A 25,533-nucleotide genomic window follows, 5' to 3' on the forward strand; every position below is an offset into this window, starting at 1 on the left:
TCATTGAGAATGGATATACGGTATAGCAATTACACAGTAATTTAAAAAGTTGTTATCTAGGGGCAATTTGGAGATTAAAAAAATATATGTCATATTTACAATACGCTTTTGCCAACAATTTTATTAATTTCTTTTTTTTTTTTTGACAAAAATTAAGAGGATCCCTCCAATTTTACTATTTCCTTCAACTTCTCTTCCGGTAGCTAATCCACTCATCTGAATTTTTGGGTTGGTCTAAAAATCTCCCAACCCAATCCAACCAAATCCATGTACATGTCTATTATTTTTGTAAATAAAAAAATAAAATATAAAAGATGGAAATAAATATAAAAGAATTTTTTTAGAAAAAATGTCAATCTTAGAACTTGAAATTTGAAATATAAAAACAATTAATATACATATTGAAATACAAAATAATATATAAATTTAAATATAGGAGAATTTTAAATTTAAAATTGCAATAAAATATAAATATTGGAGAATTATTTTTTAATTAACGAAATTAATAAGAAAGAATAAAAATAAAGAGATGTAATGAAAAAAAACAAAAAAAAAACAAAATCTTCAAAAAAAAAAAAAAAAAAAATCGAAAATGTCCAAAACAAATAAACGATTTCAGTGGGATTTGAACCCATGATTGGTAGAATGACTAATTACCATAGGTGCCTGAGGCTGAGGGAATGGTAAAATAAAAATAGAAAAAACTGCTTTTTGTTGTTTCTACCTTTTGTTTAGAAATATTTCTTAAAATTTTGAAACAAGAAATGAGATTAGTTATCAAATAAGTTTATTTTTTAAAAAGTGAGAAACATTAAATAGAAAATGGTAAGATGTACATGGATTGGATTTAGAGTATTTTTCATACCAACAAAAAAAAATTAAGTTGGTTGGATTAACAATCCAGAAGACCTAGGATCTCTAACCCAACCCAATATAACCTTGCTATAACTTATTTTTTTATTTTTATTTAAAAACATGTAAATTTATCTTCAACATATGTCTAATAGCTAAATTTTCATAAAATTCAAATGTTAAATACCAAATATCTATTGTATTTATTACAAACTTTAAACAAATACAAATATCATAACATTTTAAAAAAAATATATTAAAATTTTATAAATTAATCAATATAAAGTAACTAAACTTTAAACAAAGATATATATATATATATAATTTCGTTTGGGTTGAGTCAACCCAACCCAACCCAATCCTTATATTTTGGGTTGGTAGTCCGGATTGTTTGGGTTGTTGAGTTATTTGGACACTCTATAAAAAACGAAAACGTTATCAAATGGACCCTTAATTTCTCCAAACAAATTCAAGCTTCGACTCTTTCCTCCAAACATATGTTTGGTCTAAGAAGCCAAATCTACCCTTAGCCCAACAGACCTCTCAATCATTTTTTAAAGAAAGGTTAAAAGGAAAAAATATCAATTTTCATCCATAAATTTATTAAGTCGTATTATTTATTAGACACTTTCAATTTCATCCTATCGAATTCGAAACTTAAACTTGTTTGGAGTTGTTTTTTAAATGCTTAAAAAATAATTTTAAGTAAAAATAAATATTTTAAAGCATATTCCAAAGAAGCTTTTAAATAAGTGTTATGATTTTTACCATATGTTGAATTTTATTTAGTTCATACACTACTTTTAAAGAAATGCAATGTAAAAACTCCATAAACCCATATACCATTTTCAACAATCTTTTAAACGAATACTTATTGGGCGGTTAAACCTGTGAGTTGTAATACTTGATCAAGTTAAAAGGTTGTAATACTTATTTAAATTTGAGATACAATTTTACTAAATTAAAAGTTTGGAGTAAAATATCAAAATAAGCACAGTTCAATTGACGTATGAGTGTTTTAGTAATAATAAGTTTTATGGCTTGATTCTCCTACTCCCAATTGTACTTTAAAAAAAAATTAAGAGTAAAATTACAACTCAATTTTTTTTTTAAAAAAAAGGACAAAATACCCCCTCTCGTTCGCATGAATTATGTGAACGATGTTAGAAAATATGGAAATCATGGATCACAATGTTAATTTTATCTTAAACTTGTTACACTACATCAATTTTACATTAACTTTTAATTTCATCAAATTAGACCCTCAACTTAGTTAAATGTTGCAATTTCTACTAATTTAGAATTAATTTTAACAAAATGTCATGAAATAGCTATGGTTAAACTCACTCATTTCAACAATATCAAATTTTGCACAAATTTAAGTTGGATTGATTTACAAATTAACCAATAAATAAAGCTTCTAATCCTCACAAATATTAACAAAATATAACTCCGGTATAATTTTCTTTCGAAATCTTATCAATATTATACCAAATTTATGTTTAATATTTCATTAAGACCATGTTTACTATATAAACGTAATCAACCAATCATAATATGAAAAGTAGAACCCATTTAAATAAGTTTATATAAAACTAGTTAAAAATATTTTGTGAATTATGAATAATAAATCAATTCATTATGATTGTAACAATTTGATTATGGAGTTAGTAAATATATCCTAAATGCATGAAATAATTTTTCTACTTACTTTAAAATAAAATTATAAGAGTAAAAATGAAAAAAACACCTATCAAAGGTTCTATTTGAATTAACAAGAGAAGAAAAAATTTCACAAAAATCATTTTTATTTAAACTATTTTGTAAAAACAATTTAAAATACACTTTATAAAACTCAATGCATTGGACAAAAATTGATAGACATAAGACATGTATAGAAATAAAAATATAGAAATTCCTTCCCAAATAAGTAAAAGAAAAGCTTTGAATGTTATTAAGGTCTTTATACTTTGAAATTTGTTCAAGTTTAGTCTTATAATTTCAATTGTCTAATTTTAATTTAAATATTTTTAATAAATTTAAAATTTAATCCTTCATAATTAAATTTTACTGAATTGATTAAATAATAATAATAATTTTATGTAAATTTACCATATGAATATGTTTTCAAAATTTTATAATAAATATTCTAATAGATAAAAGAAAAAAAATTAAAAATCAGCAATAAATTAGTAGCGAGGATTAAATAGAAGACTATCGAAAACACATAGACTAAAATTGGACAATTGAAAGTATATGAATTAAAATTAAAAAAAAATCAAACTATTAAGACTAAGGCCATGTTTACTCGAGTGAAATCTTAATGTAATGTGAAAAGTAGATCCCACTTTTGGTGTTGTTTACTAGTTTCCTGCACCGATCCTGAGACCCACTTCCAAATATGCAATACAAAAATGAAATTGATCGAAGAGTGAAGGATGCTCAAATCAATTGTGCTAAAAATTATGTCGTATTGTCACCATTACCATTACAACTACTATTATTGTTACTATTTTCAAAGGAAAAATATGAATTTTGACACATTTACTTTTATGTTACCGTTATGGTTTGACCCTCATAAGTAAAGATAAAAGTAAAAGTGACATAATTCATAATTCTAGGTAAACATGATAAAAAAAAAATCTAATTATGTTTGCAATTGCTGTCTACGACGATTAATCTGTCAATGAAATTTTATTACGATTACATCAATTTTCATTAAGAATCGGTAAATGTGGCTAAATGATATTTAATAATAATAATTAAAAAAAAAAAAAAAAAAAAAAAAAAAAACGTTACCGTTTGCGCCGTCGGCTCGATGGCTGGCTGAGCTGGCGTGCGGTCCATTTTTAAAATTTATTTTTCAATGTTAAGAATTTGTGTATTTGCCTCAAATAAATAAAACGCGGAGACAAATTTGGACTTCCATTCCCTTGTTCTTCTTTTTTCTTGTAGGAATTCTTCTTCTTTCTCATAAAATTTTCCTTTAGATCTTTTTTTTTTCTTTTTAATTTAATTTCTCCTTCTGTAGTTTGTTTTTTGATTTAGATTTTCGAGAAAGGTAGCGTTTACAGGTTCGTTTCTTCTCGTCCTCGTTTTTTCCGATTGATTCATTTCCTGTATTTTCATTTTTGGATCGGAACTGTTACGATTTATGTTTAAATCTTGTTTGATCTATGCCCTAGGTTGATTTTTTCGCTGTAATTACACATCGTGGAAGGTTTTCTCGTTTGTGGATTTTTTTTCTTTGTTTCTGGATGATGTCTTCCTCGATTTGATAATTAATTTGCTCGTTCGGTAGAATCGACATGATTTAAGATTTGTATGTTTGGTTGCTTATGAAAATGATGATTTGGTCAGAGTTTTTCTCAACTATTTCTGTTGCTTTGTTTCATTTTGCTCCCTTTTCTAAAGATGTTTTTAGATTCTAGTTGTTTTCGACCTTTCGATTACATTATTATTTTCATGTAGTAGGAAATCACTATGATTTCAGACAATCGGGTTGGTTGCATTGAGATTTTAGGATTGGAAGTTCGGCACCCTAGAATTTTGCAGCGAGAATGATTTGGGTGAAATCTTGGAAAATCACAATTAAGCTCTTTCCTTGTCAGAGTTTCCTCCTCAATGTAACAGCGGCCCTAATATCTCTATACCCGCTTTATCGGCATCTTCCCTGTCGCCGTTGAGTTGGTGTGCAGTTCTTCCTCTGTTTGTGCACTCATTCTTCAGTCACGTCAGCCATGGTGCTATATTGCTTTTTGAAGTCTTGGAAATTTGTAGCTTTGAGCTCGTGTTTAGTTCGCAAATGAAGCTTCGAGGAGAAAAATATTTCTTTTGATTTTATAAAGGGGGAAAAAGGAAGTAATTCTACCAAAATTCTCTTTATGAACTTGTTTCTTTTAGATCACAACATTGTTATTTGGTTAGCTGACATTCTAGACTATCTTGTTTTCGTTCCACATAACTCAAAGGTTTTAAGAGTATACTCAATATGGGAATGGTTCCATTAGGATTGTGGAGGGACAAGAGAGGTTGCTTCACTCAAGTTACATACTTTATATCCTTAGGGAGAAAAGCCAGTATCGTCATTGTTCAAGGAAAAGATCAATTTGGTTGGAAAGATTTATTGTCCTTTTGGTCTTTAGGTTGTTTAATGGTTTGTAATAACGAAAGTTTCTTATTTGCTTCAAAATAGAAGCTTTTCCCTGGGAGTGATGTTGTACGTCCTGGTCTTTTATTTTGTGATTTCGAAGCAAATAGTGATTTATTGGATGAACTACAGTTAACTTCTAAATCCATTAATTATTCTAGAATCCATGTTATATCAACTGAAGAAAGTTCCATTAAAGTATTAAATGAATGTGTTTATTTGCAGGGTGTTTTAAATAGATCAAGATGTTAGAGCAGTTGCTGATATTCACTAGGGGGGGTTTAATCCTATGGACTTGTAAGGAGCTTGGAAATGCCCTTAGAGGCTCTCCTATTGACACTTTAATCAGATCCTGTCTTTTAGAGGAACGATCAGGTGCAGCATCTTATAATTATGATGCTCCAGGTGCTGCTTACACCCTCAAGTGGACCTTCCACAATGAGCTTGGCCTTGTATTTGTGGCGGTGTATCAAAGGATTCTTCATTTATTGTATGTGGATGATTTGCTTGCAATGGTGAAGCAGGGGTTTTCTGAGATATATGATCCAAAGCGGATGGTCTATGATGATTTTGATGAAACTTTTAGGCAACTTAGAATGGAGGCTGAGGCTCGTGCTAATGAGTTGAAAAAAACAAAGCAGGTGGGAAAGCCATTGAACAATGCCAGGAAGCAAGGGCAGGATAAAAAAACTGGATTTGGAGAAAACAAGAAAAGCAACAGTGGTTTGGCAGAAGATGGTGAGGCTGAGCGTACAAAAGGACATAAGTTGGAGAATGGTTACTCCAATGGCAATCATGTTGTAGAATCTAAACTGACTGCTGTCGTTAATGGAAAAGAAAATGCAAGTTCCAATGTTGGGGCTTTTGATGTAAATAAACTTCAGAAGCTTAGGTCTAAAGGTGGGAAGAAAACTGATACTGTTGCTAACAAGGGCTCCAAGGAAGAGCCAAAGAAAAAGGTAACAAAGAAGAATAGAGTTTGGGATGAGAAACCTACTGAGGCAAAATTAGACTTCACAGATCCTGTGGGTGAGAATGGGGATAACAACATCGAAGTTTTGGCAGCAGATCAGGGCCAAAGTATGATGGACAAAGAAGAGGTATTTAGTAGTGACAGTGAGGATGAAGAAGATGAGGATGGTGACAAGGGCGGTAAGCCCGATGCTAAGAAGAAAGGATGGTTTTCAACCATGTTCCAGAGGTAAACTTTTTATTTCATGTATGTTCTGCATTCATAACTTCATCTTTCTTGACCAGTTTATTGACAATGTAAAAAAAAAGGTTTTGCATTATGGTCAACTTACACTCTTTAGTTTTTTTAGCTTTATTTTATGCAGTAGGTCAATTATGTTTCCCTTCAAATTCTCTTATGCATGAATCTGGCATTTTTTTCATCCACCATTTTTGTTTCTACTTTCTTTTCCCCCATATTTCTAATTTCTTCGTTGTTTTGATGTGTTCAAAACGGTCCTGGTGAAATTATTAAATTTATATTAGACTCATTACCTGAGCATTTTATGTATTTTAGCTGGATGGTTGCATTGGGTTTTGTAGTTGAGTTCAAATCTTGTGACTTACATTTTCAATGACCTAACAGCCCTTTAATACTGCCATTTAGTAACAAAAGTTATATTGTATGGAAATTCTTTTGAAGTTATGATATTAAGATCAACCTATGTGTACCTACGGATCTTTTTTTTTCATTGCATTTTGAGCAATAGTCTCTTTTTATTATATCAATGAAAGGTTCCGTTTCCATTTAAAAAAAAAATAAACCTATGTGTATGTGTTATATAGAACTTTTGAGATGAAAGTGGGGTCTGGGGAGTTTATCTTATTATTTGTGTTCTCCGTAAAGCGAGAGCTATCATAAACTGACAACCAGAAATGCCATCTTGTTCTTATGACATGACTTGTGATTACTTTGACGTGTTAATTTAGTGTAGGATTATTGATTTTTTTTTATTTTTTATTATTTTTTTTAAATTCTGGGTATTTTCGTATTTCTAGTATCTCAGGCAAGGCAAGTTTGGACAAGGCAGACCTGGAACCCGCTCTGAAGGCTCTCAAGGACAGGCTTATGACAAAGAATGTGGTATGTTATCACACCATATTTATCTCATCATCTCTTGTCTGTGACTTTTGGCTGCAAGTTAACAAGATATTTCCTGGTTGGATTTTAGGCTGAGGAGATAGCCGAGAAACTTTGTGAATCAGTAGCAGCTAGTCTCGAGGGAAAAAAGTTAGCTTCTTTCACGAGGATTTCTTCAACTGTGCAGGTACATCTTTGAATAGCCAAGTGTCCAGTGTTTATTCTCACCTACTTCATTTCTAATCTAATTTTGTAAGTGACCAAGAACCTTGCTTTAATTTCCCATTACAGGCTGCAATGGAAGAAGCCCTAGTCCGTATACTGACTCCTAGACGCTCCATCGACATTCTGAGGGATGTGCATGCTGCAAAAGAACAAAAGAAGCCTTATGTGGTAGTGTTCGTTGGGGTCAATGGAGTTGGAAAATCTACTAATCTTGCCAAGGTCAGGCCTCCTCCTTCCTGCATAAGTTTGTTCCACGTGTTTTGACATGACTTTTGATGATTAGAGAGTTAAATGCTTCAACTTTTATATACAGGTGGCCTATTGGCTTCTGCAGCATAAAGTTAGTGTCATGATGGCCGCTTGTGATACATTTAGATCTGGAGCCGTGGAACAGCTTAGAACTCATGCTCGTAGACTTCAGGTATATATGATTTCAGATTGATATTCTAATTTTTCATTAATCATGATTTTGTTAATCAGGACTCACTCAGTCGCCTGTATTTATCCTCAATCATTTTCAGATCCCTATATTTGAGAAGGGCTATGAGAAAGATCCTGCGGTTGTAGCTAAAGAAGCAATCCAAGAAGCATCCCGCAATGGATCAGATGTGGTTCTTGTTGATACAGCTGGGAGAATGCAGGTTTGTAACTTTTCTTATTATCCAAAATTGGAGTGTGGATCTCTTGTATATTTTGTAAGATTATTCATATGATCAACCAAATATCTGTATCTCATCAAGAGAGAACAAAATTGAAGCGATTGTATTCTAAAATAGTTGGTAGTTTTCTAAATATTGGATGCAAATTTGTGTGAGCATAACTTACGTTAATTAACATGTACACCTTCTCTTGAGGTATGAACCTTGTCGTATCCGAAAATTTATTGTATTAGTCTTCAAATTTATTATCCATTCATATCTAACATGTTGCAACTGTCAGGATAATGAACCACTCATGAGAGCTCTCTCAAAGCTTATCAACCTTAACAGTCCGGATCTGGTCTTGTTTGTCGGGGAGGCCCTCGTTGGGAATGATGCCGTCGATCAACTTTCGAAGTTCAATCAGGTTTTGTTTCTGTACACATGGATTTTTCACAAGCTTACCTTTCGACGGTATTGATTTTCGACTAGCTCTTATCTTTACTCTCTTTGGTTCTTGTCACTGCAGAAACTAGCTGACCTCTCAACTTCACCCCAACCTAGACTGATTGATGGTATCTTGCTCACAAAGTTTGACACCATCGACGACAAGGTAAATAAATTTAGGAACATTCCTAGCTTATTACGGGAATCCTAACTAGTCATTTATTGGTCAATATAACGCGTCGAGGTTACTTGCAGGTTGGAGCAGCATTGTCTATGGTTTACATATCTGGAGCACCGGTAATGTTTGTCGGCTGTGGACAGTCGTATACCGACCTCAAGAAGCTCAATGTCAAATCAATCGTCAAAACGCTTATCAAATGAGGCCTATGCCAGTACAAACACTCCCTTAGATGTATTTGATCATGAGATTTATGAGTTTGTTTGTGTTGTTTGATTGTCCCCTATGACCACCCAATTCCCACACACATATATATAACTTCAAGTATATGGACTCAGTGGTGTAATGTTTATCCTCTTTAGCTTGTTGGATTGTGGATTGTTTTTTCCCCTTCTCTTCCCATGGCTTCTCTGTATATGATGAGGTTGGCTTTTTTGGCCATTTTAATTATGTGGAGTTTTTTGTTTTTTGTTATTCTCTGAGTATAACATTACTAATGTAGGATCAAATATATTTGGACATATAAAGGAAGGTACATGCAACTTTTTCAAGTATGAGAATTTATTTTTTAGAAATTCACTTATTATTATTCTGTTTTATTTTTTAAATATTAGAGGTTTATTTTAGTTAATGGCTCCTTTGACCGGGTTCGTTTGGAAACATGAGTGACTTTTTTAATTTTAGGTTAAATTGTTATAACTAAAAGAAAACACACTCTTGAATTTTGGGTTGGTTCGATTTGATATTTTCAACGTTTGAAAAGTTTTGTTTCAATACTTGGAAGTTTGAGGTTGTTAAATTTGTAAATGAAAAAGTGTATTTGTGTGTTAGTCTAGTGAATAAATCTAGACACAAAAGTAAATTTGATGGTTAGAGGCGGAAAAAAAAAATCATAAACAAAAGAACCTAAAATTAGGAGTATAGGGCTGAAATTAGGAAGGTCAAGTTTGGGTCTCAATTCTCAAATACACCATATATTTTAATTTTTTTCTTTGTTCACATATACAGATCTTTTCATCTATAAATTTAACAGCAAAAGCCTATAAAATCTACCAAAAGTTGTTTTTAACAAAATTTAACTTGTTAAAATGAAACGTTACAAAGTTCAAGAGTAGGATTGAAACCAAACTCATAGTTCAAGGGCATTCTTTTATAGTTTAACCTAAACTCTATTTATCTTGTTAATGTGAAACACAAGTAATGATTAGAAGTAATAAGAAATATTAAATTTCAAGTTTAGTTCCTAAATTTTGAAATTGCATCTATTGAGTCATTAAATTTTAAAAGTATTTAATAAATTTTTAAACTTTTAATTTTTATCTAACAAGACTTTGAACTTTAAAAAATGTCTAACAAAATTTTAAACATCTAACATCTTGAAATTTCAGAACTTTTGCAAGTGAAAATATATTAAAAAATTGACATTCTCAAAAATTGATAAAGAAAAATATAAAATAGACCATCCACTACAAATCCCCACATCAAAACAAATAAAGAGAAGAGGAAAAAAGAGAAGAACAATCTCTCTATGCAACTCTAGCAGAGTGGTTTTTCCTCCCAATTGAAGCATTGGATCTCAGCATTAGCGATGAGTGGAAGAGATATTCATAAAGGAGGAGAATTAGTAAAATTAGAACGCCTGCAATCACAACTACATATACTTCTCGATTCTTTTACCACGCGTTGGGATCTCCTTGTATGAAGCTTTATATTCACCAACTTACCAGCAATCTGCAACACAGCAAACCAAATTCAATCACAAATTCCATCTCGATATTCACATTCGTATCTACAATATCATTATTAACGGATATTTTTGTAAATAATTTTTTTTAAAAAAAAACTACTTACATTGATTATACTTTCAAACTAATATTAAGACATTATTAGTATTCGTATTTCATATTGGAATTTATAGAAGATATTTTTTATGTTTTATGTGTATAGATAAAAGATAACAAAGATATTGATTAATCTTTAGTATTGATGTCCAGCTTCTCGATTTACAGATATGACGTATCGACGGATATTTCAGTCCCCATCACAATTACATTCATTTACTTCACCTAATTTGCACAAACCGTACCAGCCACCAAATTTCATTGCTCAGAATTGGAATGACAGAAAGTTAATGAATCACCTCCAGCAGTTTCTTTGATTTTTTCGACTCCTTTTGTCTTGGATTTTTTCTTTGTGAACTATTTTATTTCTCCTCAATAAAAGTTAGTTTCTTCGTAAAAGAAAAAAGAACCAATGCCGTTAATTTGACCGAGATGAGATATTTTAACAAACTCTTTTGCCATGCCACCAAAATCCAACCATGCCGTTAATTTGACCGAGATGAGATATTTGCCAACAGACAAATTGTTAATATCACAAGATCAGGACAAGTAGAGATGAAAGACAAGGAGGAACTAACCATTTTCCAAGCCAAGTCTTCCGGACCCATGGGTTGAGCAGGACTGGAATAAAGGAAATGTTTTGAGAACTGACAAATGCCACGAAATAAGAGAAGAAGTTAGTTTCAGTTGCTCTAATTTTGTATGAGAAAAGAGATATTGTGAAATTTACAAAGAGATGGGAAGAGAGCCAAGCAAGCTAAGGAAGTTAACATAAAAAAAATTCTTCCAATGGGCACAAAGATAACACAGATTGCAAATGTGAGCACTGAGCATGATAAAAGTAACATGATGCTAAAATTAATCCATTGCTGTTTCAGAAACTCGAATGTTGTTGTATTATAATTCAAAAAAGACCCCCCAAAAAATAACCATAATCTATATTAATCAGAAAGAATCTAAGAAGAACAGACACTTTAGTTTGGTTAGTGTGTCGTGTCTAACACGTGTTGGACACTTGGACACTCCAACACTTGTTAGACACGTATCGAACATTTGTTAGTGCAATAGATGTGTTAGACATTATTTGTACAAAATCAAAATAGGACCAACGTTTAGTATACGTGCATCAAACCTTCTTACATATACTAAGTCAACTTATATATGACAAAAATAATAAAATTGGATAGTGAAATACATCAAACTAATTTTTTAATCATAGAAATGAATAAACTCATTAACTTTGAATTTCCTTTTTGTTTAAAAATAACATATAGTTTAAAAAATATATGTTTTTAATAAACGTGTCCTTGTCGTATCCGTATCCTAAATTTTTTTTAAAAAAATAATATGTCATCATGTCAGTGTCATGTCATATCCGTGTCTTGTATTTGTATCCATGCTTCTTAAGAAAGAAAGAATCAACCAAATTGACTAGTATATCTCAGTTGAGGAACCAAGAGCATTCAAGATGTAAACACCAAGCATTAGAATGATACGTGATCCTCCTCCCTATATACTGCATGCCCAAGAAGTAATAGGTAGAAGTAATGCATAAAAATTGTTCATACCAAACACTTTGACAAAGCAAGCAATAACACTATAGAGGTAGTAGAATCATTCAAATTTTGGAGGAGCTACACACCTTGGCGAGATTTTGTTGCAATCTTCTGATATCAGCAGCACTAAAACTCCTCAAATATGTTAAAAGCCATCCCGCTTTTAGAGCATCACCAGAGGAAATAAATAAGGCAAACTGCATGAGGAAATAACCATTTGAGCTCAGGAGATCATAGAGAAACACTCCACAAGTTCTCGTATACTTCTTTTTCAACTTCTTGTTCAGTAAGATGAAATCATGCTATTGATCATGCAGATAAACATAGAATTTAGAAATGATCTTTCCTTTTTCTACTTTCAAGATATTTTTTTGTATGATGTTGATTGACCGATGAAATTCAATTTCAAATTTATATAATCAAAGATTATATCAATTGCAATATTCTTAATGTAACGAATGTCTCAAATTCATTAATGTAACTGAAAATTAAATATGTTTACCAACTTTGCTTCAAGGTAAATATTAAAAAGAAAGCGATACTAATACATCATTTTACCTTCCTGTAATCAAGTATTCCTTCAAATGGAAGCTCCAATTCGTCACTAACAATGACAGGAATGCACCCGCTGACAATAGCATCAAACAATCTGGCAGATGATGGAGTGTCGCCAGCAGGACTTAAGCAAAAGGTGGACCTGGGGATGGAAGAAGAAATTTGACAATCTGAAATTTGCAATGGTTACAAAAGAAAATGCAGAGGGTAAAATAAAAACTTATATATTACTTGCGCATTCCAGTCTGAGCTGCTGCTTTCCCTCCTTCTCCAGCCGTTCCCTCTTCTATTGCTACATCATCTGCACCACTTAGCTCTGCAACAAGTTTTGCCCGTATCTTTCCTCCCTAAGAGTAAGTAGAATAGTCTATCAAGAGCTACGTCATGAATTATGATTCTAGTCTATTACCAAAGCACTCATCCACCGCCAGCTGAATTTTAAATTTTATATGGCTGAATTTGGTTCCTTTTTAAGAAATCAACACATATCATACCAAAGAAAGCTCATGTATTTCACTAAAGAAAGTTCATGCATCTTATTATACATTAAACAAATGCATAAATAAACAGTATGAAGTGGAGTAAATTCCACTGATATTTACCTAAACTTACCGCATTTCTTTTGAGCCGACCACGAAAGAAGAGCAGTATGCTTCTCTTTGATTGCCCATCTGATAAGCATTTGCTGTCACATAAATCAACATTTGGAACATAGGGAAGAATAAGGTCCTTTTCCAGATAGACTTGCCCGGGCTTGTACCTAAAATATTAGTACATGTCATTTAATCAAGCTTCACAGCACATTCAATATCTTCTAAGAGGTTCTAACATCTTGATGCCTACCAGTTTCCTGTCGAGTCCATATCTGGCAGCAGCCAAATGGCATTCTTCATAAATTTTCTAACGGTTTTAAAAGACCATGGATGATGAACTGGAAGTATGTGATCCCTGCCTTCAGATCTTTTCCATGCAGGTTGATCTGTCACCCACTTTAATGCCTCCTGGATCCACATGTAAAAGTCCATCAATGCTTTATGGAGCACAAACAAAACCACTGTATTTTGAACAAAAATAACATTCTGAAATAATCATATCCATGCTCCAGCCTCCAGGAAATAGAACGCATTGATACAACCGATCTTCAAATTTTGTTTAGGAACTTTTTCTTCCCAGTAAACCCTAAAGTTTTGAGACATTAAAATGAAAGAACAATAACTCTATCTACCAAAGCAATGATCAGATAAGCTACCCTCTACTGACTGGACCAAGTCAAACCTCCATTGGCGAGTGAGAAAAGCAAATTCAAATCATTAGTGGGATAAACGAATCCCTGCGTACTCCTTATTCCTCTACCACTAAGATTCTCAAAAGTACACCTCCACATTGCACCACCGTAACCCATCAACAACAGTTTCAAATGCCACAAAAGTCATTTCCCTTAGGCTGTTTTCTTCTAGGTATAGGGATATGGTGAACTAAGCCTGTTAATTGAATACCTTGGTCATTGTAACCATTGATTTCCACAGTATTTAGTTCCATAACCAACGGGATCTCTTCCTATCCTAAAGAAGGACTGGGAGTCAGATTGGAAACCCAATCCTCCCTTAGAACTACTACCTGCTACTTCTAGATTAAAAGAAATGGTCTCCTAATATTATGTCCTCTCCTGATTGATTAAAGAAATCCACTTCTGCCTTCAAAGAAATTGACATAAATTAGTTCAGCAGTACAAAGTACTAGAAATGGTCCCCTAATATTATAGCCAGCTGTTCGCCTTTAATTAGAAGTAGAAGTAGAGGGTGCTAATCAAGTAATTGGGCACATAATCAAACTAACCAATCAACTCACACAACAAGTGCGAAATAAAGCCGATGCTTTAAAAAACCTTATCAAATCCTTTCATGACTATGAATAAAACAAAGAAAAAAAAGATCTTCCTTCAAAAAATTTGATAATGAGAGAAAGACTAATATCGATATAGGCATGTCCTGCATAACAATTGAAAGAATAATAAAAGAAAACCTTGGAAGCTCACTCACACCCTGTAAAGTGCTTTGCACTGTTGTTTCTCCAACAAGAAGAAGCTGATAGTTGTGAAGAAGGGAATATAGAAGAGATCTGCTTCCTCCTGCCGATAAACCCTCACCACACCTTTTAGTAGTCTCTCTGACTCTGGAGCAATTAAGTCAGCCCACAGCCAGTAATCAATAGAATGCTACAAAAGAAACCCATTTTTTTGGCAATTTAGTTACGACAAATAGAAACATGTAATTATGATATAAATACTGAAGTAAGATCTATATACACCAAAGCAATAAGCTACGCATCAACTTCTATATGACTTTGCCCATCCCTTCATAACATCAACAAGGAATGAGATAAACGTATCCATATGAAAATGCCATAAAAATAATCCACACATTGAAACAGTAGAATACCTGAATTGCCGTACATTTTCCGGAATTTATAATAAAATAATTCAACCTTTTTTTTAAAAAAAATGGAAAGTTCATAATTCATAAAACACCATTTTCAATCCATGTAAGAAATGCGATTCAAACTAGTTCACTTGTTAAGTGTATATATAGTAGATTAAACAGTCCTAATCTATAAATAAAACTTCGAGTCGATATTAGAGCTTCTTGCATACGGATTAATAATGGCATTTTCTCTAAATTAATATTGATAATCACACAACAATGTCCTCTTCTCTCAAGTAATATTGGAAATCACTCGAGTATAGTGTAAATTCTCGAAGCCACAAGTAAGGTGAGCGTAAATACATAACCTACACTAAGAAACTTTCGATTATATGTAAATACCTGTTCAATAAGGCGGTGGACAGGGCTGCCATTGGAGGTGAGATTAGAGGTCTCTCTGTAGGTATTCCTAAACGTCCAAAGCAAATCGTAAGTGAACTTCCACGGCATTTCATAAACATAAACTCTAATCGGCGACGCCAACGGATAATACGGATCTCGAACCACCCGCTCCATTTCTGCCTCCGAAAGTGCCTCATCGAGCTTCCTTGAGGCCTCTTCAACATCTCCGGCTACAGGAGCCGTATCATCGCGTGGCGGAGGGGATTTTGGAGCCTTGTGAGTGAGGAAGTGCTCGAGTGAAAGGACGAAGGAAGTTTCGGGTTTGAGAGAGGAAATTGGAAGGTGGAAGGGAGTGGGATTGGGATTGGAAGGGGAGAGGAAAACAAGGATGAAGAGGACTGAAAGTGCGAGAAGAGAGAGTGTGAAGAGTAGAAGTGGAGATCGATTGGATCTTTGGATCTGAGCAGCCATTGATGAAGAAAATGGAAGGTTTCTCCCTCGCATGGCGTTGTTGAATTCAACTTCTTCCAAATTTCTGTTTCCGCTAAGTAGAATTGTGAATTCCGAAGAAGAAGATATGAATTACATAGCCAATCACCTTTTTCTTTTCTCATTTTAATTACAATTTTGTTCCTCTACACTTTTTTTTAAGTTAAAATTTAATCGCTATAATTTATAATTAGAATTTAGTCTAACTTAAAATTTAAGATTATTTTTTGGTAATATTCTGTATTTTGTAATTAGTCCGTGAAAATTAAGTATATTTACTTTCCATTTCTTACCATCATTTACATTTTTTTAATACAATATTTTAATTTTTAGTCAAATTTTAAAAACAAAAGCAAGTTTTCAAAAAAGTTACTTTTTTTTAGTTTTCAAAATTTGACTTAAAAATAGATAACAAATGAAGAAATTTTAATATGAAAGCAATGTTGTTAGGCTTATTTTTCATTAAATTGTTTCATTTAAAAACATTATTAGGTATTTAAATTAATAACAAAAATACCTAATTCATGTATTAAATGAAAATATGGACCTATTAGATTTATTCTTTAAAATCAGGGGACTAAATTGACCAAATTGAAAGTTTGAGGAACAAATACATCCACTCCTAAAAACTCAGAGACTACAAAAGTAGTTTTTCCTTTATCTTAATGGACTGTTTGGAAATGATATAGGATATGGGAAGTTTTAATGTCTGAGGGAGTTCTGATCGAGTATGATCGAATATATTCAAGCATTGAGATAATATACGATACACGGAAGGAAAATGACGGTGAGATACAAAACACGTTCTCAAAATGGGTCCACAAACAATTAAAATCGGTGAGATAGGATAATGGGCCTCCAAATACTGAGATAATATAGGATGTGGGGATATACTATCTCAGGTTGGACTCTCAAATATTCCCTAAGTGAGTTTTGATCAAAAGAAAGAGAATATTAAGTCTAGTGAAATATTGCAAGGACAAACTCTCTTAAAATGCAACTTTTATTATATTTGACTTAATGAACATAATTGAACCTTTAAAAAAATTTAAAACTACAATCAATAGTACATATGAAAATTCAATAGATAAGTAGAGGTTATTTAAAAAGTTGAAATGTAATCAGGATTAATGAGAATCAGAAAAGAATTGGAATGCGTGAAAAATTGAAGGTAAAATGAAAATGAGATTGTGAAACGTGAAAACAATGAGAAAGAGGGTTGGGTTAAAAACTACATGAACGAATTGAGTTAAATATTACAAATCGAGCCCAAATCGCTCAATCTAAACATGGATTTTAGATTATATTACAATCCAAACTCATTCCAATACGATCCCCAAATAGCTCCTTAGAGTGAGCATGTCTTGGTGATAATTGATATATACTCATTTTTTTGAGTGATAATTGACATGTACTCATTTCTTTGAGAACATAGGTTCAAATCTCCGTAGCCCATTTGATGTATGAAAAAAGAAACTAATAAAATAATATCAATTACGGTAGAATATGCTCACATTGAAAATAATAATCTGAACTTACAAGCAAACAAATTATTATTATATTTATAGAGGACGTTTGGGGTAAGGACTATCCTAAGACCATAATAACCACATCTTATTACAATAAATACTATTTCAAACCCCCTATTTGTTACGGTATTATTATTTGCTTCAGCTTTTACTATTTTACATTCATAACTTTTTTATTTTTTTACTACAATTTTACTATTTCTTTCTCAAACTAAAATAGTTTACATCCTAAACACATACTATTATAATTCAACTATAATAACTGGGACTATAATAATCAATTCTTTGTCCCAAACACCCCATATAAATTATTATAATTTAATGAACAATTTATCATAACTAAAAGTACTTCTAACAAACAAATGAAGAAACTATTATATTTGTTTTTCTTTTCAAATATTTTTTTTTAGTAATTCGATAGATTGGCCTAAAAAGTTGAATCAAAATGTTAATTGGTCTAATTTTTCAATATAAGATTACTCCTTTTCAAACTTGTTTTCTCTCTCTCTAAAACTCCCTTCTCTAGTATGTGCAGAGTTGTTTCTTCTATCTTCAACAAAGTGTGATGACAACAAATGAAAATTTTCCAAATATAAAACAAACCAAATGCAGAGGACAAGAGTGAGAAAATAAAATAAAATAAGCAAGAGCAAGATAGTGAACTAAAACGAGAACAAGATCGAGGAAAGAAAAAGAAGTCTAAAAAGTGGCTTGGTAACACCAACAAAGATTAGAAAACTTTTTTTAAAAAAAAATCAGCCTTATTTCGATACTATAATAATACTTTTTTACAGTGCAACAAAGGTTGGAATGAAAAATCGAACATTCGATCTCTAAAGACAAAATCATATCAATTACCATTAAACTAAGATCACTTGGATAGCAATAATACATCATATACATCACCCAATGAAAATCCAACGAGTACCTACTTCCAAATGAACCCTAATGTGAACGAAAGAAAAGAAAGTTGTATTATTTATAAATGATAAATCTCATGGTGTGTATAATAATAATATATACGCACACGCCATCATACGGTATCAAATCCAAATATCAGAAACTTGAAAAACGTGCAGAAGTTTAATGTAGAAGTTTACAAGATGCATCTAAACATGTAATGTACGAAGAGGTTACATAACCATTTTTTTTTCAACATCAATTAAATCTTTCTAGATTGACACGGTGAATTATCATCTGTTCAAACCAAGCTCAAAAGGAAATCAGATCATTGTTTTTTGATGAATCGGGCTTCTTCGATTCGTGTCCCCGATCAGATCCACTTCCACCTTTCTTGCCAAATATCATTTCGTCGAGATCATCCATCATGTCATCACTGCTTCCACCAAGAGATCGACTGCGAGAAGTAGCCGGTTTTCTAACCAGAGCGTCTTCCTTGGCATGACGGGGAGATTCATCAGGTTCCACAGCAACAGGTATCATGGCAGGTTCTGGTTCACGCTGCAAAGTTGAAGGCTTCTTCATATCTTGATACTTGGTAAGGACTTTCTGAATCTCGTCGTTCACATTCAATGCCTCAAAAAGTAGGGCCTCGTTGTCTCCAGCAGTCTCGATAATTCGTTGGACAGTTAATTGCGACTGACGACATTGTAGTACAAGTGTGCTAGTCAGATCATCCTGCAGAGGGAGAGAAACAAGGTAGGATCATTCTGTTCGTGATCGAATTGAAAGGATAATCAACTTGAACATCTACCGATATCTCCAGATCATGTACTTCGGGAGGGGGGGGACATACGTTGAGCGACACAAGAAGAATCCCACGGATCACAGGCACTCTTTTTATGGGAAATTTAAGCACAAAGCAAAAATAGGGAGTCTAAGGCCAAAGTCCTAATGAACTAATATATCAAAGTTCAATCTCTACTCTTAAGTCTTACTTAAAGAAATGTCTGAATCTATCTAGGAGAGGAACGAAAGAAAAAAGTGTTCAACTCCCTCAAATGGATTCCGCGATGGAATGATATTATAATCTGATCAACTGATGTAAGCCTTTGTCTGATTCGTTAGAATGATTGGCTCCGTTTTCGGATCCAGGAGTTTCAGTATAGTAGGCGAGTACAATGGGAATCAATCAAGGTTCTTTTATGGCAGTCCAGCTATTTGACTCGGAAACCGCAGTGTTGTAAAATAATTTGCACCTTCTGGTTACTCGAAAGGCCAGGATGATCCCTACTCTAGAGTCCATCATTTTACAAAATTTCTAGCAAAAAGAACCCAGAAAGTGAATATTCTTAACACCAAGCTCTCAAGACAATATTCAATGTGGGATTGTCGAGTTCCAATTTTATTTAAAGTATCTATGTCTGGGAAGGGGTACCCCTCTACTGCCCGGCCTTGCCTTAGGCTGTTCTTATTCTTCTTTTGAATCAATTTATTCTAATGTTTTTTGTCAAAAAAATAAGAAAATAAATCTGATTTCAAAATATCCTTTTGTCATGGTTCTCACCAACGTAAATTTCCAAGCACCTTTAACCAATCCCTTCATAACCATGAACCTCAATAAAAGTTGTGCAGTTGTGAAGTTCAAATTTCAGGAGGAAAGAAGGGGGCGGAATTGGCTATAATGGTTTTATATATGGCAGTTAAGAAAAAAAAAGTTAAAACTTCAACCAAGGGGCAAGAACTAAAAGGAGGTGTTTTTGTACTCTATTTCTTACATGTACCTTTAGTAAACCTTATTAGGATATTTGACTACGAAAAGAGTTCATGTTTCGAGCTGATGCCAGATCATGAACAAGGTCCAAGCATCCATTTATAATTTAGTATCACATATTGAAAAGTTTAAGGTATGTACATATTGAGTGAGAGAGAGAGAGAGAGAGAGAGAAATCAGAACACTATGAAAGAGATGCATTACCTCCGAATTATCCTGAGGGGGTGATGAGGATAACACTGTGGAAAGAAGCTCAATACTGTTCCTTGCAACGTCAAATGCTTCCTTTGTTTCTTCAGCTGTAAAGGTATGCATGGGAATGTCATGATGAAACTGTTCTGTATAACTGGCTTCCGTCTCCGAAACTGAAACTGTGCGAGCAGGGGTAAAAATGGGTGCAAGACTCTCATTGTCCCGACCAGGGAATCGAATGCCTCTTGATTTTAAACTCTTGACAGATATAAACAGAAGAGAGTAATTATAAATCAATTTTCTGCCCCTCGACCCACAGGGAAAGCATCTAAAAGAAAAACTAGCAAAATAAATCCCAAATTGTTAACTCTCCAACTTTTCATGCATGGAAGGAACTGAGAAAAAGTCCAAAACTAGAGAAAAATACTGTTTCCGTATTAGGGGGCATTGAAGATTCGAGAATGATATCAATTTTCATATATAACAAAATTTTAGAACCTAGGGGCTTTCTCATTTAATAATTAAGCAGGTGTTTCTACGCATGAGATAATGATGCTTTTAAATTTTCAACAATTTCAATGGAAAGATTCACTTTCTTTTGCAAAAGAAATGGGATGCCTCAAAAGGGATAGGAGTACATTTAGGAAGTGCGCTCCTGGACTTTGTCCTAAGTGATATACAGGAATGGATAAAACTTCCTCCCTTTTGGGAGATTAGGTCGATCCATCCCACTTCACTTTAACACCGGAGTGGACCTTTCATCCTTGGGTGAAACTGAGTGGATTTGTAAGGGATTCTTACGACATGGACCCACTACACTAAGATCTAAAGTTTGGTCTTTGATGATGTATTAAAGTCATGGGGTTAGAAATCCCACCATATATATATCTCTTTTTTTTTTTCAATCCGTACAGCCAAAGACCTCCATCCTAGTTCAGCTTCAGCCTTACCATCCACAGAGTTAAAAAGGTAAAGGAGAGACAAAGGTTAGAATACCTTTGTGAAGAACAACATGAGCACACATTCTTTGGGGCAAAAGACCCATTTCATTTCCTAGAGAGGATTAAAAAATTCTCCCTATCAGAACACTTGAGAAGTCCCTACACAATTCGTAGTTTCACCTTTATATAGGGGAAGAAGGAAGGGAGAGAATATGCCATATGTAATTCTTCTCATACTGCTTCCACGTGTACAACTTTATGCACGAAGTACTAGTGCTTCCTATTTGTGCATTCAGCCAAACCACTCCACATGTACAACTTTAAGTACAAGGTACATGCTATTTGTGCATTTAGTCAAACCACTTCCAAGTTCATTAAGATGAAGAAAAACACATCAAATGCCCTATATTGCTACACTTCAGAGAAGTCGTTGCATGTCCATTCACTCAAGGGGATAACCAGATTATAAATAAAATAAAATAAAAAATTGATAAGTTTAAAACCTCCTTTTGGAATGAAAATCCAGTCTTTGGAATAATATTGTTTGCCCGGTTCACTTTTCCAAATAATGTTGCTTTAAGGACTGCGACTCCAAAGTGAGCATGAGCATGAGGTTAGAGACCGCGTGATAATTCAGAATTGTTAAAAAGAGTTATTGTGTCAATACATTTCCCAGTTTCTCATTCCAATTGGTTTAATGTTTGTTGCTTCACAAACAGTCTGAAGGCTTCCTATATTATTACTTAGTTAGGAACATACTGAGCTCTTTTCTAATGTCCCATATACTTCATCTGTACCCAAAAAATAAAACAAATTCAAGTCCAGACAAAATCAAACCAACCTTGATACCAAGGCTAAAACCCTAACTCAATTTGAAATACATTTAAAGGAACTCCAACAAGCATATACATAGCAGGAGAGAACTCGTTGCCCCCCTCCACACAACTCGTTGTGCAGGCGGGGACACATGTTGGCCTCCCGTGCGCACCGTCGTGCGGATGGCTTAAATTCGAGTCCTCGGTGCACGTCGTCGCGACACTACGGTATATACATAGCAGGAGAGTAAATACAAAAGCATTTGGAAAGAACACACCAAGAAGCTACTTCCCTTTTAATTAAATAAAGCTTTTCTTCCCAAGATAAGCTTGTTCCACACTTCATCTATCCAAGCATTAAACATAGTTTGTTGCCAAGTTACTACAATTTGCGTAAATTTCTTTAAAAAAAATATTTAAGATACTCACTATACGCATAGTATCTATCATTCTATGTGTAAGCTTAGAAAATGGAAACACCGGCAGATGAAAGATTCATTACGAGAGGAAAAAAAACCATCCTTCTAAACTTAATCCACTGAGATCATGCAAAGCCCTAAATCTTCTTCATAATCAAATTCCAGATGTTTAGAAAAGAAAGTGGGTACAGAAATATACGGATTACCTGTAGTCAAAAAGAAAAAGTAATAAATAGCAGAAAACAAGAAATATAAGAAATATACAGATACCTTGTATGTTTCTTCATAAACAGGCAAATATCGAAGCTCACTAGTTGATTCTCCCCATGCTTCAATCAACATTAAAGCCTTGTTCCGATTATTAACAACAGTTTGTGGATCATCAATTAACTTCACCATCTCATCAAGAACTCTCTCAGCTGCCACCTCGGAGAAAGACTTCTCACAATTTTTAACACACGTCTCAAGCAGCACCAATGCCAAATACTGGATCCTGGGATTTTTCAACATTATACGTTTTTTAATCCCGCGAATCAAGTCAATGCTGTTGATTTTCTCAGAATTAACCATGTCACATATTTCAAGATTCAGGGCCCAATCCGGCTCTTCCAGAGTCTCTGATGTGGCATCCTCAGCAAGCTTATCACCCTGGTTTGGACCTTGAAAAAGTTCCTTCATTTTGAAACTCATAGAGCTGACACCTGCACTCATCTTTCGGCTCATCTCTGTCCCACTAATCTTTAGCCGTTCGCCCAAGGCATTTACTTTATCCATCAAGTTGTCACTCATCTTTCCTACTGAACAATATCAAGACAGATGCTAAATAGAATCCCTGGACACACGCAACTCTTCGGAAGTTAGAAGAAATGACGTTTCATTTCTAAGTTCTGTAAATCAAAACGTCAAAATAACAAATACAGTATAGAAACGGAAGGCAGCAGATCATACAGCAGGCATTAAGTTTCACATGGTTGTCAGCTTGTCGGCAAGCAGAATAAAGTATACGAGTAAAAACTCTTTTTTTTTATAAGAATATACAAGTAAAATCTCAATACTTCAGAGATCCGAAACTCAAAAACCTACAAGATAACAGTTGAGAGAGAGCATATCGTCCTGATTTGATCATTGAAAGTGGTATGGGGTTACAAAAACCATCAAAATCTCTTAAACCGATCAATATCCTAAATTGAGAATCAAATTAAAACTTCCAATACTTCAATAAACCCAAAGTGTTATGCATAAATGCCACCTTTGCACATGCAAACCACCTCAAAGAAAAACCCTTCCCACCTCGTAGAAACCAAAAAATTGAAAGGCAGATAGCATATTATGCACAAAGAGTCATCAAAATCCCAAAACCTACTTCAATCCCCTAAATCCAAACAAATTTTGAACAACCCCTCCAACCGAAATCACCCAGCAAAAAGAATATTAACAAAAATCAGAACAGCCCCTTTTTTTCAAACGGCAATCGAGCTCCCAACTCCGACCGCCAAATTCTCACAAATTATTAAGGAATCACCAAAAAATATATAAAATAAAAACCGACGGAAGAACCAGTAAACGATGAGATTCTTTCGAACGTTTTCCTCACATACCCTTTCCCTGAAACTTTACCAGCAATCGAGCAGAGTCAACCAAGCCATCAGATCAAGAATTCCTAAGCTACGATCTCTTTAATTGACCAAAATCTAGGGCAAATAGAAGAAACAATAGAAAATTTTCTTGCCCAAATAAGGGAGAATGGTACGTACCTTTGAAGTTTTGGTGGAGACGACGGTGCAACGACTCCCGAAGTGAAGCTTTCTTTTTCAGTCTCTCTCGCTTGCGTTGTCAACGGTTCCTGAAACTCTATTTATTGTTTTATTTTATTTTTAGAATTGAAACCTCTATTTATTTATTATTATTATTATTAGGAATAATACGCTTGAAAGGTATATTTAGGATTAATTTTTCAAAAACAAATATTTAGCAACCATTTTAAAATGATTAAAATCATTTTTATCATTTTTATCAAAATGATTATGGTTTGGTGGTATTGACATGTGTTCTATTCTTAGAAGTCGGAGGTTTCAATCCTCGGTTATGCCATTGTTGTACTCAAATTACTCAAAAAAATATTTATAATCATTCAAAATCAATTTTAATAGTAGAAAAAAATCGGTTTGTAAGGACTTGTTTAATTTCAAATTTTTTATTGAAAGTTCGTAGTTTTTTAATGCATAACTTCTATGCCTTGAATCTTGGTCAATCTTCATCTTTTCATTGTTAGGCTAGAGATTTATATTCGATATGTGACATATAATCTTGCATGAATCGAATCGCTGTGGAGCAAAAATCAAAGCATACTTGTATGCAGATTGATTGATTGTTTAGGATAACTCGTTTATAATATTGCATGATTGATTTGATTTGAGAATGAAATCGATTAATAACTTAGACTATCCAAGTCTAGTTGTCTAACTTAGTGAAATCTCCTAGTTGTGGATGTTTGATTTTTGTGGATGCTATCAAACCCAATTAATTGAGCATCTAATTTTAAAAAAAAAATTAATTAATCAATTTGGACACCTGTGGCTGCCATTGCAGCAAATAGATTAACCACATGCATGCATAAAAAAAATTATCTTTAGAAGTTTTATGATTAATCGAACAAGTGAATGAGTCCTAATTCTTAAACTAGGCCTCTTTTATATTTATTGCACGCTTAACTCATTTTACTTTAATGCACTTTCATTCTCAAACCACCACAATTCCCCCTCTCATTTACCGTTTTAGCTAGAAACTTGACCTTTTCGAAACTATATTCATGTTTCTTGTGGATCGACTCGATCTTGCTACTAATATTACCCAACAATATAATATCTTTTTATTGATAATTATACATATTATTTGATTGTAAGAACCCTCAACGAGTTATTGCCTTCAAATTGGCGCTTAGGAGTATTGAAAATTGTATTATTAAGCATGAATTGATTTTGAGTGATTGAAAAATATGTTTTAACATGATTTTAAGCATGACAAAAGTCATTTCAAAATCAGTGACTTTCGGGTCTAGTTTATATTTAGTCATATAAAATGGTATACTTTTAATCTTTAGTTTTGAGTTTGAAATTAA

At 33.3% G+C, this 25,533-nt stretch overlaps 3 protein-coding genes across 5 annotated transcripts; 1 reads left to right on the plus strand and 2 right to left on the minus strand.

The window, feature by feature from the left end:
• The first annotated feature begins 3,770 nt into the window (after positions 1 to 3,770).
• LOC120079821 (signal recognition particle receptor subunit alpha) lies at positions 3,771 to 9,056 on the plus strand. Of its 2 annotated transcripts, XM_039034235.1 has the most exons (10): positions 3,771 to 3,926; positions 5,228 to 6,203; positions 7,013 to 7,097; positions 7,186 to 7,281; positions 7,386 to 7,538; positions 7,633 to 7,740; positions 7,841 to 7,960; positions 8,259 to 8,384; positions 8,487 to 8,570; positions 8,660 to 8,785. In XM_039034235.1, the coding sequence occupies exons 2-10, from the start codon at positions 5,248 to 5,250 to the stop codon at positions 8,783 to 8,785; spliced, it is 1,854 nt and encodes a 617-aa protein (XP_038890163.1). In that variant the 5' UTR covers positions 3,771 to 3,926; positions 5,228 to 5,247. The 2 variants fall into 2 exon arrangements, with proteins under 2 accessions (XP_038890163.1, XP_038890162.1); XM_039034234.1 differs by lacking the exon at positions 3,771 to 3,926 and having other exon boundaries at positions 5,248 to 6,203; positions 8,660 to 9,056.
• Positions 9,057 to 9,990: 934 nt separating this feature from the next.
• LOC120079441 (probable arabinosyltransferase ARAD1) lies at positions 9,991 to 15,932 on the minus strand. Its single transcript, XM_039033619.1, has 9 exons — positions 15,357 to 15,932; positions 14,576 to 14,749; positions 13,378 to 13,535; positions 13,147 to 13,294; positions 12,766 to 12,881; positions 12,538 to 12,676; positions 12,066 to 12,176; positions 11,002 to 11,070; positions 9,991 to 10,313 (listed from the first exon to the last, which is right to left on the minus strand). Exons 1-9 carry the CDS (start codon positions 15,858 to 15,860, stop codon positions 10,188 to 10,190), a joined length of 1,545 nt encoding a protein of 514 aa, XP_038889547.1. The 5' UTR covers positions 15,861 to 15,932; the 3' UTR covers positions 9,991 to 10,187.
• A 2,393-nt stretch (positions 15,933 to 18,325) lies between these two features.
• LOC120079713 (TOM1-like protein 1) lies at positions 18,326 to 24,293 on the minus strand. 2 transcript variants are annotated; one of them, XM_039034040.1, is made up of 4 exons: positions 24,170 to 24,293; positions 22,686 to 23,247; positions 20,253 to 20,498; positions 18,326 to 19,012 (listed from the first exon to the last, which is right to left on the minus strand). In XM_039034040.1, the coding sequence occupies exons 2-4, from the start codon at positions 23,202 to 23,204 to the stop codon at positions 18,587 to 18,589; spliced, it is 1,191 nt and encodes a 396-aa protein (XP_038889968.1). In that variant the 5' UTR covers positions 23,205 to 23,247; positions 24,170 to 24,293; the 3' UTR covers positions 18,326 to 18,586. The 2 variants fall into 2 exon arrangements, with proteins under 2 accessions (XP_038889968.1, XP_038889969.1); XM_039034041.1 differs by lacking the exon at positions 24,170 to 24,293 and adding an exon at positions 24,014 to 24,163.
• Positions 24,294 to 25,533: the final 1,240 nt, after the last annotated feature.

The sequence above is a fragment of the Benincasa hispida genome, chromosome 6, assembly GCF_009727055.1.
Source record: "Benincasa hispida cultivar B227 chromosome 6, ASM972705v1, whole genome shotgun sequence".
In the NCBI taxonomy this organism is placed as follows: Eukaryota; Viridiplantae; Streptophyta; class Magnoliopsida; order Cucurbitales; family Cucurbitaceae; genus Benincasa; species Benincasa hispida.

Bases quoted from the DNA above. Each gene is read 5' to 3' on its own strand.
- LOC120079821 (XM_039034235.1), top strand. From the start codon at position 5,248: ATGTTAGAGCAGTTGCTGATATTCACTAGGGGGGGTTTAATCCTATGG. The intron at 8,385-8,486 runs GTTTTGTTTCTG...TTGTCACTGCAG, and splicing joins AACTTTCGAAGTTCAATCAG to AAACTAGCTGACCTCTCAAC. The intron at 8,571-8,659 runs GTAAATAAATTT...GGTTACTTGCAG, and splicing joins TTGACACCATCGACGACAAG to GTTGGAGCAGCATTGTCTAT.
- LOC120079441 (XM_039033619.1), bottom strand. From the start codon at position 15,860: ATGCGAGGGAGAAACCTTCCATTTTCTTCATCAATGGCTGCTCAGATC. The intron at 12,677-12,765 runs GTAATATATAAG...TTCCATCCCCAG, and splicing joins GCTCAGACTGGAATGCGCAA to GTCCACCTTTTGCTTAAGTC. The intron at 11,071-12,065 runs GTGTGTAGCTCC...GGCATTTGTCAG, and splicing joins TGCAACAAAATCTCGCCAAG to TTCTCAAAACATTTCCTTTA.
- LOC120079713 (XM_039034040.1), bottom strand. From the start codon at position 23,204: ATGAGTGACAACTTGATGGATAAAGTAAATGCCTTGGGCGAACGGCTA. The intron at 20,499-22,685 runs GTATCTGTATAT...ATATCTGTCAAG, and splicing joins TTTATGAAGAAACATACAAG to AGTTTAAAATCAAGAGGCAT. The intron at 19,013-20,252 runs GTAATGCATCTC...CTCCCTCTGCAG, and splicing joins CCCCTCAGGATAATTCGGAG to GATGATCTGACTAGCACACT.